At 39.3% G+C, this 15,937-nt stretch overlaps 1 protein-coding gene across 1 annotated transcript in view; it reads right to left on the reverse strand.

Annotated features, from left to right (window-relative positions):
• Positions 1-15,937, reverse strand: part of CEP350 (centrosomal protein 350kDa) — a 64,083-nt gene that overhangs the window by 32,134 nt on the left and 16,012 nt on the right. Inside the window, 12 exon segments of the mRNA XM_009892839.1 lie at positions 453-616; positions 1,979-2,107; positions 2,475-2,611; positions 4,839-4,970; positions 5,216-5,326; positions 6,010-6,199; positions 6,322-6,513; positions 8,878-9,067; positions 10,006-10,172; positions 11,393-11,546; positions 12,891-13,954; positions 15,424-15,545. Coding sequence (XP_009891141.1) covers positions 453-616; positions 1,979-2,107; positions 2,475-2,611; positions 4,839-4,970; positions 5,216-5,326; positions 6,010-6,199; positions 6,322-6,513; positions 8,878-9,067; positions 10,006-10,172; positions 11,393-11,546; positions 12,891-13,954; positions 15,424-15,545 — 2,752 coding nt within the window.

Below are 15,937 nucleotides of genomic sequence, written 5' to 3' on the forward strand. Positions count from 1 at the left end.
GGGGGGGGGGGCAGGAAAGACAGGGATATAACTATTCTAATGCAGAAAAATGGGGGTTTAGAGAAGGGTGACCTTGAGTTAGAAGACATAATGAAATACTGTTATCTAGCTTCAACAGACCTAACAGACTTCTGTACACAGGTATAATCACATTTCTGGGACTGCTAACATTTGGCATTCAGCTTGCACATTCAGCAAGTGAACATTTGGCCACAGCTAGCACAGAGGAAAGTAGAAGGGCCCACAGACTACATCACTCTGATGTGCAGAATTTCAAAGGTTCCTGTCTCACTGTGCCATCCTCTGTTACCTCTCAAGAGGCTACCAATTCACCTGGGGCTCAGCCTTCTTCACACACATTTTCTCATTTATTTCAGAAACTAACTCTGAAACAGCACCTCCCTCCCCCCTTATCACCTTCAGGTTCATCACATACAAACAATACAGCTAACCTTTTTCATCTGGCAGTGATAAAATACTATCACTCGGCAAAGAATCATCCACACCAGTATGAGCCTGCTCTTCAATACTGCTAGTTATCTTTTCACGACGGGAAAGCTTTTTCTCATTCTCCTTAGAAGATGGAACTGAAGGGCTCTCTTGGCGGCTGCTGGTACTACTGTATTATCAAGACATAATTTTTTTAAAAAATTACTTTGCACATTTCAAAATATTTGTATTACATCACTACTGTACACACCATGATTAACATGCCAGCGATAATCAACATGCAGAGGCTTTGGTTTTGTTTTTAAAATGCAGGTTGGCTACCTTAAAATTCCAAGCCTCATCAAGCTGCTGATTGACAGCAGAACTTTCTATTTTTATTCTGCCTTAAAATGCAAGCGGTTTGTAGGTATGCACACCCTCTAGCTGGCAATGAGTACTGACGATAAACCATTGCAAACATCTCTCCTTACAGTTTTTAAAAGGATGAGCAAGATAGAGATACTGTTCTAAATTAGAAGAACTACAGAGGACAAAACCATTCCAGTTCGTCAAGATCAGACAAAGGCTGTGAGAAACTTCATGGGACCTAACTAGATCAGATAAGTGAACAGGAAACAAAAAGCTAAAATCCAGTATTAAACACAGTATTAAACAGTGTTGCAATAGACGCATGCAAGTAGGCCACAGCGCAGAAATCACAGTAACTGCAGCTCAACAATTTCTGAAGGTATTTCATTCAACCAAAGTCAAGACCACATCCAAGTTCTGAACACCTGCAAGGACAGAAGATCCCACGACTTCCCTCCACCCCTAGTCCACTGTTTGACCATCCTCACAGGGAGTGAATTTTTTTCTTTTCCAATGATTTTCCCCTTTCTAGAATGTCACTGTTGCCTTTTGTCATATCATTGTGCATCTCCAAGAAGAGTCTAGCCTCATATTTTGTAACAAACCCCCTTTAGGACACTGCAACCAGAACCCTGTCCCCGCAGCCTTCTTTTCTAGGTTAAGTTAGCTCAGTTCCTTCAGCCTCTCTTTTACATCACATACTCCAGCCTCCTAATCACCTTGGTGGTTCACTACTAGACTTGTGTCAGTATGTTAATGTCTTCTCTTTACCCAGGGGCCCAAAACTGGACACTCTATTCCAGGTACGGTCTCACAAGAGCTAAGCAGAGGGGAATAACCATTTCCCTTCACCTGCTTGCTAGACTCTTGCTAATGAGAAAGCAGATGTGGAACACAATTATTCTTAAGTTAGGAAAGAGAAAAGTGACCAATTAGAACAAATACAGCAAAATCATAACTGAAGATTTTAACACAGTGTAGTTGGATTTTTAATTAAAGACAAAACAAATTCTGGTAGGCATGTAAACCTTCAAGCTCTGGAATAAGATAGATTTACCTATTGAAGGTTTAATACTGACTTCCCCTCTTTTAAAAAAATATATTGAAGGAAATATCTTTATATTCCTTTGTACTTTAGTTCTTATTTATAGCAAAAAACCCAACCCTGTGTAATCTAAACTCTTCTTACCTGTGATCATGAACCTTTGATCTTGAGGACTCTGAATAACTATCAAACATTGGTGAGTATGTCTGCTTTGAGTCACCTCTCTCCTCTTTACCTTGTGATATGGCACCAGACTCACATTTCCTGAGAAAGGGAAGTGTGTTGGGTAAATCTGCATTGTCTTAAACCAAAGAGTAATACAGTTTGCACAAGCTTTCATGAGTTTACTAGAAGTAGTAACAGCTAAAATTTCTGAAAAGACCACTTAAATCTCAGACTAGTTATATCATCTCACAAAATGTTTAGAGCATCTTTTTCTACTTATATAGAGTTTCACAGAACCAGTTAATGTCACCTTTGGCATATCCTATTAAGGCCATAAAGATGGATTCTAAATTCTTCTTAAATGCTCACTCATTATGACATCTTAAATTTTTCCTCAAGAATAGGTGAAGCAAAACCTAACAAATTCTACTTCCCCCTTCCTAAGATGTGAAACGTTAGGCAAAACCTGTTTGTATCAGCTCGGGCTCTCAGTTGTTTCACGAACTCTGAATGATGCTGCCGCTGGTGGTCAAACAAGGTGGTGACTGGAGCAGCTGGAGCGCTGACAGTATCAGAGATCTGTGTTCGTGCTAACTCTGTCATCTGAGTACAATAAAAAACAAAGGAATGCAATGTGCTTATCAGCACCAAAATGTTTTTGAAAGAGACGATAGTCATTCTCGCATGCAATATACTGATTTACTGAACAAATGTGTAAGACAGTTTTGAGATGATTTGTAATTGTCAATTTTGGTTGTAGGAGGTGCACATTGCTCTGTAAATACATACTCCCTAATTTACTCAGAGTGGAATTATTGATATGAAAATACAGACGTGCAAGATATTACTTACCATAGGATTCTAATCAACTTAACCAAACTGATCAATAGAATGATCCCTACATAATAAAACATTCCAGACTTACCATTACAATTAATTTAAAAAACCCCCAAAAACAACAAGCACCAGAAACAATGTTTTCTTGTTAATCTGAAAGTGCATCTTGCCCAAAGAGCATGAAATATTATTTCCATTGTAAAGGAAGCAACACGTTTAAGTTCCAACATCGTGCAAACTGCCAAGTCTAAAATTGGCAGCATTAAATCAACAAATAGCCATAAAAGTGTCCTTTTTAATGTATGGCAGTCACTGTGTACCTGACTAGAAATACGAACTTCTTCAGAAATCACAGCAGAGAACACTGATTTTTAGAAGCTTTAGAATTTAGTATTTTTCTTCTTGTTCAAAGCTCTGCTTCTTGCAGGGCAGGGAACTCTGGTTGGTTTTGAAGGCAGGAATAAGCTATGTTTCAATAACTTCCATTACACATACTGAGTTTCTCCATTAATCTTCAAATAATGTATAAATTAATTGCAATGCATACAATTTTATAAAAACAAGTGAATGATTTTTTCTAAAAATTGGATTGTTTGTATAGCTCACCCACTTTTATCCTTCATTAGTACGACAGTCAACTCTAAGCAAACTTATATAATAGCATGTTATATTATCTCTTTTGCATACAATAAACTTCTAATTGAAAGCAATGCAGAAAATTATTCCTTTATACATAAGAAATTACAGTGTACATCCAAAAATATTCCCAGCATACTGGTGATCAGCATTTCCATTGCTTCATTCCAGTTAAAAATAAATGGTTGTTCAACTGACTATCAGGAGTCACTTGTGAACACGGATGGAAAAGTTTCTCTGATAGCCCATCATCAGAAACCAGGTTGTCCCCATCAACCTCTCTACTAACACCTCTTATTCTTGGGATTTCAAACTTAAAGCAAGACAAGAGACTAAAACCCTACACCAAATAAAAGCTGTCTGTTTCTTCTACCTTGTCTCTTAATTGCTTTCCACCCACTTTGGCTCTATAAAAAAAAAAAAAAAGTTTCTTTGCTTTTATCCAAGACTTCACTAACTGCTATCAACAACCCACTGCATGTATCTCATGCCTGACCTTTTCTGCTCCTTTAATGTAACCCATTCTGGTCTACTCAAAAATTATTTAAGCTTTACATATTTGGGAAAGCCCAGAACAAGTACATCAGTATTATTCTGCAGTCCCATTACCTATCATAAAAACAGCCCTGCTGAGCACCAGCATGTGCATAAGCTATAAAGAACCAGTTACGTTCATACCTATCAGCCTTCTGCACTCCATCCCATAACTCTAATCCACAGTTATTGTGATTGCTAAACTATGAAGAAGCAGCAGCATTTTTTTGGTTACTGTATTTCTCACCTATGTGTGAAGCAGCTGCTACACGTTGGGAACAACAAGTATAAAAACTGATAAACTGATCTATAGAACTGAAAACTAATAATTATTCTGTATGCCGCAAGAAGAATGCAGAGACACTCAAAAAAAGAAAACTTCAAGCTCTGAACCAAGTGAAAAGCTCTGCTGAAGATGCTCCCTGCGTTGGTCTCCTACCTTAAAAAGTAAGCAAGATCACAATTTCCCTGCTTTTCTAATTTAGTTTGCATATGAAACAGATATAGGATCAATCCCTGATGGAGTGCAACTCTTACAAATTAAAGATGTTGTGTTCACTTACATCAATCTCTCCTGGAAGAACAAACTTAACAGTTTGTTAACTGGAAGATCATAAGAATAGTGAACAGGGATTTAAAGCTGCTGACTGACTTCTAAGTAAGGACGCTAGAAAAGCTCCTTTAAAGTCCTATCAGTTGTCACATTATGCAGGTAAGAAGTTGCACTGAGAATGACACTGAACAGAGAACAACCTAGAGGCAAAAAAGCATTCGAAATAATACTGAAATTAGAACAGCTTTCTTGATTCCCTCAGGCCCTCACCTCACGGATCTGGTGAGCTGCATCTGCAGCGAGAAGCGCAGTTTCCACCTGTTTGGCTGCAGCCTTGCATGGGGTCTCTTGTACAGCCTCCTGCCGTGACTGGATCAGATGCTGCAGTGAATCCACATGGACCTATGCAGGAAACACAGACAGTTCAGCACTTCAAAATTTTCTGGCTATAATAGCTACAGTTTTATTTCTCAAAATCTGGGGGAAAATTTTTTTAAATTGGCCCCTAAGAGCTTTTTTCAGCTATATTAAACCCCCTCACCACTTCCACATGTTCACAGCTTCAAATTAAGAATACTCATAGGCACGGATTTACTTACAGCATTTTGCCTCTTACACACTCCACATTTTTTGAAGGGCAGCATTACCTGAGCTGCCTTCTGCCTTGCCTCGTCCAGTTGTCTCTGACTTTCTAAAGCTTCTTGTTCGGCCTTGATTTTCAAAAGAGCTAAATCCCGTTCATGGCGCTGCTGCTGTGCCTACAGATCAGGAAAACAAGTTTTAATCACGCAAGTTAAATGTAAAGACCTTTTCTGCCTTAGCCATTGGCTGCAACTACCTCTGAAATATCCAAATCTGCTATACTGGTGGTGTCTTTTCTGCTAATGTAAAATTTTCAGCTTACCGACTGACCCTCTCCCTTTTTATGTAGACAATAGACAATGCCCATTCCCCATACTCTTCCACCACAGTGTAAAAAGAAAGAGGATTTAGGAGACCAATTAATTCAACAAACTAGAACTAGAAATCTTGCCAACATACGGAAATTTTGACCAAAAATATCCTTTTCATGGAATATGACAAACGATTCAGCCTAAACAACTACACTGCATGGCATTGGGACCCAACATCAAACCCAGTAAGTAATCAAGTTTTTGTTTTACTGAACTATACAACAAAAGCAGTCATTCCAGCTAATGGTATATTAATGACATATATTCTAGAGTCACCAGTTCCTTGTTGTCAACTTAAAATAAGAAAGATAACAGACATCAATCCTAAAAAATTGACATTATCAGAGATGCTCCATTATGCCCATTACAGTTTCTCTGCATTGCTAAAAAAAGCATAAACTTGCCCTAATTTGATTAATTTTCTTGCAAAATAAAAATAAACAAATAAAAAAAAGAAGGTTAAGACAAGGAAGTATTTTTTCCATTACCTTCAGAATCTGAGCCAAAGAAACGCTCTCCTGCTGGGCAAGTGATATGCCTCGTACTCGCTCTACATCTGAAAGCTGTCTCACAGACTCCTCAATAGCATTAAGGTAGTTCAATTCTGCTGATAAACGATGCTGAAGACCAGCAGGGGAGAAGCGCATACATCCTGCAGGGTAAGACTTACTAGTCAACCTCCATAGACTTTAGAGCCCCACATCAAAAAAATAAAGAAAAAAAAATATTTAACTGCTCTGGGATTAGTATGGTTTTAACAATACAACTCACCACTTGCTGAGGCTGCTCCTGCTACAGACCTGCTAGTTCCCAGACTCAGGTCAGGGAAGGCTATATTAGGCTTCAGCCCTGATGCTGTACTTCCAGAAAAGCCAGCAGGTGACTTGACTCTTTCTGCTGTATTGCCTATAGAATCAAACTGCAACATTTTTTGGGAACCAGGAGATGGGGAAGAAGTCGGCGTCTTCGGGGATCTTCCCTTGTCTGAGAAACTGACAGCGAAACAAAAAAAGAAAGGATTCAATATTCCCTTAAGTGCAGCTGTTTGAGAAGACAATAAAGCAATAACCTAGTTCTTCCATTTATAAACACCAAACAGAACTATGCAAAAGGCACAGTCTTTTATGGCTTGCACAGGCTCAGTCTGCCATTAGGAAATGGCCTCATGAGACGGGTTTTGTACCTCTATCCCAGTTTAGGGTTAAGTTTCTTTTTTTTAAGTTTCTTTTAAGTTTCCTATTTTTCCCCCAAGTACTAAACCTAGTTAGTGCGTGCACGCACACACACACACATACACACACACACCCCCAAACCATAGTATCTACATGTCCTACATGGCCAGACAAGCAGTTTCAATGTCTCCTGTTAGGAACCTGGCATTGCAATATGCAATCATCAGCATATGCACTTACACATCTGTTTCGAAAGTCTGAGTGAAGGACTTTGTTTTACTCACAGGAAATGTGGGCAATATTTTAATATTAGAACACAAAATCACAGAATGGTAGGGGTTGGAAAGGACCTCTGGAGATCATCTAGTCCAACCCCCCTGCCAAAGCAGGTTCACGTACAGCAGTTTGGACAGGAATGAATCCAGGCGGGTTTGGAGTATCTCCAGAGAAGGAGACTCCACAACTTATCTGGCCAGCCTGTTCCAGTGCTCTGCAACCCTCAAAGTAAAGAAGTTTATCCTCATGTTGAGATGGAACCTCCTGTGTTCCAGTTTGGGCCCGTTGCCCCTTGCCCTGTCGCTGGGCACCACTGAAAACAGTCTGGCCCTGTCCTCTTGACACCCGCCCTTTAGATATTTCTAAGCATTGATGAGATCCTCTCTCAGTCTTCTCTTCTCCAGGCTAAACAGACCCAGGTCTTTCAGCCTTTCTTCATAAGAGAGGTGCTCCATTCCCTTGATCATCTTTGTAGCTCTCTGCTGGACTCTGTCCAGTAATTCCCTGCCTGTCTTAAACTGGGGAGCCCAGAACTGGACACAGCACCCCAGATGTGGCCTCAACAAGGCAGAGTAGAGGCAGAGGATAACCTCCCTTGGCCTGTTGGCCATGCTCTTTTTAACGCACCCCAAGATACCACTGGCCTTCTTGGCCACAAGGGCACATTGCTGGCTTATGGTCAATTTGTTGTCCACCAGGACTCCCAGGTCCCTCTCAGCAGAGCTGCTTTCCAGCACGTCAAGCCCTAACCTTTACCGGTGTGTGGGGTTATTCCTCCCCAGTTGCAGGACCTTACGCTTGCCCTTGAACAATGATGAACAGTATTTTTAAAAAGCAAACAGGTTACTATCAGCTTACGGATGCAACTGAATGTGATAAGCCACTGCCCTGAGTCTCAATCTCTTTCATCAAAATGCAGTGAAATGCTTGAAGGCAAAACCTTGACTTAAACAGTAAAATAATAGAGACATTTCTTCTTAAGAGACAGTTGAAGACACTGCTTTCCAAACACACAGAAAATTACGCAGACACTTCTTAAACTTACTATTCCAATTTTATTAAGCCAAACAGGATTAACAGCGGCTGCTTAAATCCCTTCGGAAGACATTCTGCTTTACTTGGCACATATTAGGAGGTCACAGGACCTTTCAAACTGAATACTGGGTATCAGTGAAAGTCACTAATATAAGTCAATACCTCAGAACCACTCTATATGGACACAGAATGCCTGAGCGACTATTCGTATTATTTGTTGCTTTTCCGAAAAAAGTGCAGTGAAAAATAAGCTGAGTATTTCATAACCATCTTCATTGCACAATTAGAAGAAAAACTGCATTCATAGCCAGACATACAGAGGATGCAACAGAAAACCAGTATTTTTTCCTCTTTTCCTACACTTTTCTGGGGATCAGTTCATCTCTCAAAAAGCTTCATCTCATAGAGCTGGATAGGCGTATTAGTATTAGCTAAACACAAGTCTAGCCGAAAACGTCTGTGGATCCTACTGAAAAGAGCAAGATGACTGCACAAGTTGACTCACTATTCCCCCCTGGCGCCCGACGCTTCTTACAGATTATTTGTAGAAGTGGAAAACAAAAACTGTATTTCAATGCTTAAGGTACTGAACCTGACAGGATACCTATATTGGCCAGTTATCGTTACAAAAACAGAGGGGTCATTTGGGGAGGAATCACTGTTTTGTTTTTCTCTTGCTACAGCCATCTACTTTGGGCTTTTATACTTAAAATACAGGCGAAAAAACATTTTCTGCATGTCCATCTTACTGACATTTGATCGTTTCTATTATTTTCCTTTTGCATATCCAAAGACACAGCCATTTTTGATACCATGCTGTAACGCTACCAAGCTTAGTTATATTTGTATACAGTCTTAGAACGTTCACGTTACCTCATTAGGGAATGTCCAGACAAGTTTTCCAATGTGCTGTCTGTATCTGGGTTCTGCTCATGATCTTTACTAGAAACTCTGCTACTTGATAAGGACTTCTTTGTCTGTTGGGATCCCCATTCTAATTCAGATAGCATTTTATCTTCTTCCACAGGGAAGTGGTGAGAACTTCCATTGAAAGAGTCCAACCCTAAGAAGCAACAACATTGCAAAAAAAGTTTACATTTGGTATTCTAAGCATGACTATCTTAGCCATCAGGAGCTCCAAGACAAATAATTGAGAAACTTTTTCCCCCCACTTAAAGATGCTTTTGAGTTAGAAGTCTACAAATTCAAGAAGGAAGAAATATAAATTTGGCAGCTTTCTACAGGAGAGTTCTCTTCTGCATATTGTGTCCACTGCCAACAAAACTGTCAACTCAGCTTTCATTTCAGCATGCTACCAGTTTAAATAAAAAAACCAAGCATTTGACCCTTCAATACTGATAATTAGAATAAAGTCTAGCTTTCTTTGGGTAGCTAGAGAATTTTGAAAAAAATAAGAGATAGTTCAGAACGCCAAATCTTATTTTTCTCATCCTTTTATTGACTTTAACAAAAGCTTTTCCTTATGTCACCCATTGCTTATATAGTAAGAGTGTACTAAATACCAAGTTTCTTCATGTTTTTATAATGTACAAGTTACTGTGGGAAGAAGTATATTTATTAATTTGTGCACTATGAAAGCTGTCTGTGATCCAAGGATGAAGCATATACAGGCAAACTTATTGTCACCTTCACAAATGTGACCATTACTCAGATTTCTCAGCAGTCTATTGGAATTTCCTCAGTACAGAATCCGAGGATAGTTCACACATGATGTTAAAATTAATTAATTTGTTAGAAGGCTGGTTTAGGAAAGGAAACATTTTCAGTAATGTTAATAACCTCTTGCCTAATTAATTTAAGATGACTGCATTTTAAGGTCAGAGAATAATCAGAGTCAACAAGAATTTACGAAGGAATCACTGGAGGAATACGTAAATCCTCCTATCAGTATTAGATTGGAGTTTCTAGATATGTAGAAAGACTGCAATTTTTGTAACAAGAAAACCCTAAAAACTCCTTCCAAAAAAATAGCCTACAGACAAGTACTGCACTTACGTTCCCTTTTCCCTCTCTTTTTAGAGGAAGCAGATGAGCGAGAAGATGCTGCAGATCGCGGTCCAGATGAATGCTGAGAAGCAAGCTCTACAGATCGAGGTTCATGGGGAGACTTCCTGCTAGGAAGTTCTTCCTGAACGCTTGAATTACTGCTGCCAGCAACGCTAAAAAGGAGCACATCAACAGTGATTAACTAAGGACTTCCAACTCCTACATTACATTGTGCACAAGAAATCCACCACACTGTAAATTAGAGACAGATGGCTAAAACTGCACTAATTAGCCCATCTTGAAAAGCACTGATTTTGAGATTAAAAACTGACAGCTAAAACAGTAGGAAATTTGACATGATACCAAACGTATTGAAACATACTTCTGATAATAAGAAACAGTAAAAGATGGGTAACAACCATCCTTTCCAATGCTAACTCTTAAGAGCTATTCGACTACCGACTTGAACAACAGAACAATGACTTCAAATATGACTGCATTTGAGATCATCTCTCGGCATACAGATATTATCAATAAATTAACAGAAACATGAGTGATTTTCAAGAAAGGATTACAAAAGTTTTGTAAATAAAGGGGTAACGCATCACCTACTAAATAACAGAACCTATTTAAAAACAACAGAAGACCTATCAGGAATTTTAATCAGATAGAAAGCATTTTTTTGCAGCCAACATTTTCAGCGTGCAAAGTGCCTTTTACCTTCCTTTCTTCTGAGGTAAAGCATCACTAATATAAACAGAGTACTTGTGGCCTTCCTCAAGGTGCCCAAAAGATGTAAATATATCTCATTACAAAAAAGGGGTCTTAGGAAATTCAGGAAGCCACATGAATTCAGTGGTAACATGAAGAGTCTAGGATTTACAGTCTGCAAATTTTAGTCTGAACAAAAGGTTTTAAAAGTTCTTACAGACAATTCATGTATCCATGCTAAGCATTACTGAATCGTCACTGAAAGCAATTGTAGGCTTTTAACACAATTTTGAAGTACTGAAGGTATTTTAACACTTTAAAATGTATTTTATTTTTTCTAAATTACGGCTAACCAATTGAGCATTATAGCAGCCACACAAGTTGGAGAACTGACTGCAAAGAGTAACAACCTTGCCTAAAGCTACCTGCCAAACTAAAGAACAAAAATTAGACAGAGAACAGGAATACTTGACTCTGATATTTATGTCTCAACCATATTGGTTGCTGTATTAACTGCAAGGTCCTAAGGAAACACCTCATCACATTGACTAGTACTACAATACAGCATAACAGAAAAGGTATCCAGCATATTATGAAACAAATTTTGCATTAAATATCTTCAGTCAAATTCTGCATTTTGATTTTTACAAGAAGTTTAACACACAGTTACCTGAGGTCACGTGCAATTTTTTTGTCTGTTAAAGTGCCACTTCCCTGTGATGAGGCAAAATCATCTTCATAAGACACCACGCTCTCTGCAGGGCTCGTGGCAGGGAGTAAAGGGCGTAGAAGGGCAGACCCTCCATTCGACCTTTCATCAAACACTAAAGTGTGGGCAAAGAAGGGAAAAGACAAAAATTATACCAAATGCCAATGTGCAAACAGGTAATAAAGCCGCAGGAATTAAAATGCTCCCAACCACGAGTTACAAAAACTTCCTTTCAAACACAAAACCATCAGGAAAACATCAGTATAGCCATCCCACGGCTGTTTTAACACAACATAACAAGCAGTTTTCCTCTCTTTGTTAATTACTGAATACTCTACTTCATTAAGACACTCCAGTTAAAATATTCTTGAAGAGCACAGTGCTTGAGAGTAGAGCCATCTGCAGAAAATTTAAATGCAGTCATTTTTAAGGGCAATAAAATGAAGGAAAAAAAGAACCAAGAGAACCCACAAGATAAAAATCAACTTCTCAGAAAACATTCTTTCTCAAAATGAGGAACTCAAGGCAAGAAAAAGAGTACTCATAAAATGAAGAATAAATTTGTACAGAAAATGAAAATCAAATGAAGCATCCCGCAGGAGACACTTGTAAGGCATGCCCTGAGACACTTAACACTTGAAATAGGCTTGTTTATTCCCTACTGATACACCAAAACCTTACTTTCTCAAAATCAAACACTGTTACCAGAATTTTAATTGTCATGCTACATTGAGACATGACCGAATAACTTGTGTGAGCCAAGATGCAAAAGGGAAGTCCACATCATTCATTCACTGAAGTTACACGTTTCTAATAATACAGTAAAGCTATATTATTCTTGTATAGCAAGAACTCAGGATATATGCAAGCACTCATGTTTATGCCATGAAGTAAGTGCTATATAAAGCATGAATTCATCTTTCTGCCTTAACTGAAACAGGAATGATGTGTTATTACAGATGATCTGGATGGAGTGCAGATATAGTAGGAGGATGCACATTCAAATTCAGACAGTCTATTCTTCATGGTGGAGAGAATAATTTCCAAATGCCCTCTGGGGCAATTTAGATTTAGTATGCAATTTTGGATTCAATAAATGTAAACTTTATATTCACAATTCCGTAACTATGGGTCTCCTTAGTACATGTAACCCAACATACAAATTAGTTACTGATCTAGAAATACAAAGCAATCTAATACAAAAATAATCTTCCAGCCCAAAAGTGTGGGTTTGGTTTTGTTTTTTTTTTTTCTTCCTTTTTTCCTTAGACAAGAAGGCAAAAGAAGGCAGGGCAAACCATTTATCATCATCCAAAAGTAATGTGAGAAAGCCTTACACATATTCATGTTTGAGACATCTAAAAGCACGTTCCTTACCTGTGAAGTATAAAGTGTAAGGAGTAGTAAGACTGGGAAAAGAGTAATTCACAAGAGCTTCGAGAAATTTTTCCATTTTTACCTTTTCCATGAAGCTGATAACTTTTCGCAAAGATGTTGATGACACTGTGGGGACTTCCTTTCGCCAGTTCCTCCCATGGGCCCTTGCTATGTGCGCCACTTGTCTGAGTGAAAAGTGGCAAATACTTCTCAGCTTCTTTCTGAAACTCCTTTATGGGCTCAAAAGCATTCCTCTCTCGAATGCAGAAATCCTTCTCTTTTAATGTCTCCAGCATCTTCAGTGACAACTGTTTGTGCTGGCCTCCCTCCCCTTCAGAGAGGCTTCCGTCACTCAGGAGAGGCCCTTCGCTGATGGAGTCAATGCTGGACTCGTGAGGAATTACAGCTTTGTTCGGAGCATAAGCCTGGTTTTCACGCCCCGAGGAGTCAGTTGGTCTCTTAGATAAATGTCCTAGTATCCCCTCATGCCTGTTAGCAGCAGGGGACCTCATTCCAAGGCTGACTGCAGCGGTATGAGGCCTGATAGTCTCAGGGAGCTTTTTAAATTCACTAAGGTTGCCTACCCCAGGAAGGTTGTCATCAAAGGCTGTATGAGACACACAGGTCCCCAACATTTTTTGGATTCTGGCTGAAAAAGCATCTTCATTTTCCTCTCTCACAGGAGGACTCACAGCCTTTGCCCACCGCCCATCATCCAGGTTTTCTTGCATAAACTCATAGTCTGAGTTCCACATGGTACCATAATTGATACCAGCCCCAGCCAACTTTTTGGCTTCACTTTCAATCCTGCTAGAAAGGGAAGCAGCTGTAGCTTTCAACGCTTCAATCCGATCTAATTTGCTCTTATATTGGTTAGCAGTAGGTTTTACTAGGAGATTTTGCTGTGCAGTGGGTGAATTCAGGTATGGCTGAGGCATTAAGGTCAGTGATCCCATGGGTGCAGCATGGCTCCTCCTGCCTGCCAACATTGCATCACACTCCTTTGACAAAAGGTCCATCTGCTCCAGGCTCCAGTGTTGGGAGCAAGGGCCTCCACTTGAGCCCATGAGACCTTGCGGGTGAGAGAGCTGGACTCTTGGGCTCAACCTGTCTGGCTGTACCCATGGAGGCTCCATCAAATCACTCCTGAAATGAAAAGGCAACATTTAATGACTTGTACAAGCCCTGTTATTTTACATGAAAGTATCATTGCCACAAATTCATTTTTCAGGAAGAAATACTTTTTGGTGGAGGCACAGTGGCAGGGAATGGAACAGTAAACAGTCACAGAATATTATTAAAAAAAAAATAATAAAATCAACAAAAACAACACAGCACCTTCAAAATTTGAAACGCCGTTTATGGTGTACTGTGTGTTTTAGAGGTATAACGAGCCGAGTGTTTTCACCATCAGCAGTTAAGTCTTTTCCAAAAGTTTCCTGACTTCAAAAGGGAGAACACATCTTTTGTTTGTTTGTTTCCTGGAATTTCTTAGCCCCAGCCTTCCCCCTCCAGGTGAACCTAGCCCACATTTCACTGGAGGGTAGGCATAAAGAACACTTAGAGAAAAGGAAGACGGAAATACGAAGATGTTTCAAGTTCTGCAAGACATCTTTTTTATTTCCAGATAGTTCCTGTTTGCATGACAGGAGCTCTGTAGAGACCTTCCTTCGCTAATATCACTTGCACATATTCTGAATACTGGGAAACCTGGAAAGTCCCACACAAAAAAACTGCTTCTCTGCTTACTATGAGGCTCTCCAAATAACTTCTGCAGCCCTTTTAAGTCTCATCTCTCCCCTACCATTAGTACTTACAATTTTTCCTTACAATGTTACACTAACAATATTTGCTACCATATGGTTTAGCAGCCTATTCTGTACACAGTAGTACATAGTATTCCTAGTGCTTCCTTGAACTCTTCCAGAAAGGAAATAGACCTCATTGAATTTACAAAGTCAGTGTGGATTTGACCAAGTTAAGGTACAGATAATGAAGCAAGCATACCTTTAAGAAGCAGACATTCATTATGTAATTAAAAATAAGGACACACTTGCACAACAGTACACAACTTTATGATTTTTAGTTCCTTGTATTTAAGTGCTTGGTTAGGCACCTTGACTTAACAGTAAGAAAAACTTTGATTATACACTGAACAATTAAAATGGGGAAAGCAGCGTGAAAAGAAAGAGGGGAAGTCTAGTTCCACGCAGAAGCAGAGGTTTTTGGTACTTTAGAGACAGAAACTAAAGGCCTGAATCCAAGACAATATTAAATAGAAACAACCAAAAAAATCAAGTAAGAAAAATCAGATGTATTCATGATCAGCTTCTCTTGCACGATGGCAATGGCAGAGGAAATACAGTCTCCCAATATGAAATGCACATTCCCTTAATGTCAGCAAAGGATTAATGGCAACTACCATTCACTATATTTCTTTACAGACTCACTAAAAACCCATAGCCAAAATTTTCACATGCTTTCCTGCATCAGCTTCTGCTTTACTGCAAGAAAACATTATAATTGCCATAAAGACAATTACTCTCGCTAGAACACGAACCTGAGAGTCTAGTCTATTTTCACCTCTCTCTCTCAAAAGGCCCACAATGGCTCACCTCAGTAGCGGCTGCTGCGGTTCCGAAAGCGACATGTCACTACTTGAAGATGCGCTAGGAGGACGCTCTTGAGCCTTGTTTTCTTTGTCGGATTCCCCAGAGGGTTGATAACCAGGCCTGGGCTAGAGATGAAGACAACCAGAAAGACACATTTTCAAAAGTCTGTGGGAGTTCAGAAGCTCTTATCTCATTAAAATTGAAAAGGCTTACATATCTCAGTGTAGTATCACAGCTTTCCTACCAAAGACTTACAAACACAAGACATTTATGTTTTTCTCACAGCAGAATGTACTGGGGAAAAAGCTCTGCTCACATACGGAACTGGTTCAGCCGAACACATCAAACTGGTATTAGTCTTTTACCGTATATTAATCTTCTCTCATATTCAGTTTCTGATTAGCAAACTTACTTAACTCACTGCTGATGAATTTTGACCACTGACTGAAAGCAACTTCAGACAAAGCTCTTTCATTCATGGTTTGACTGATTTTTACAGTTTTCTTAAGAGCCAACC

The sequence above is a fragment of the Charadrius vociferus genome, unplaced genomic scaffold, assembly GCF_000708025.1.
Source record: "Charadrius vociferus isolate BGI_N301 unplaced genomic scaffold, ASM70802v2 scaffold39, whole genome shotgun sequence".
Lineage (NCBI taxonomy): Eukaryota > Metazoa > Chordata > Aves > Charadriiformes > Charadriidae > Charadrius > Charadrius vociferus.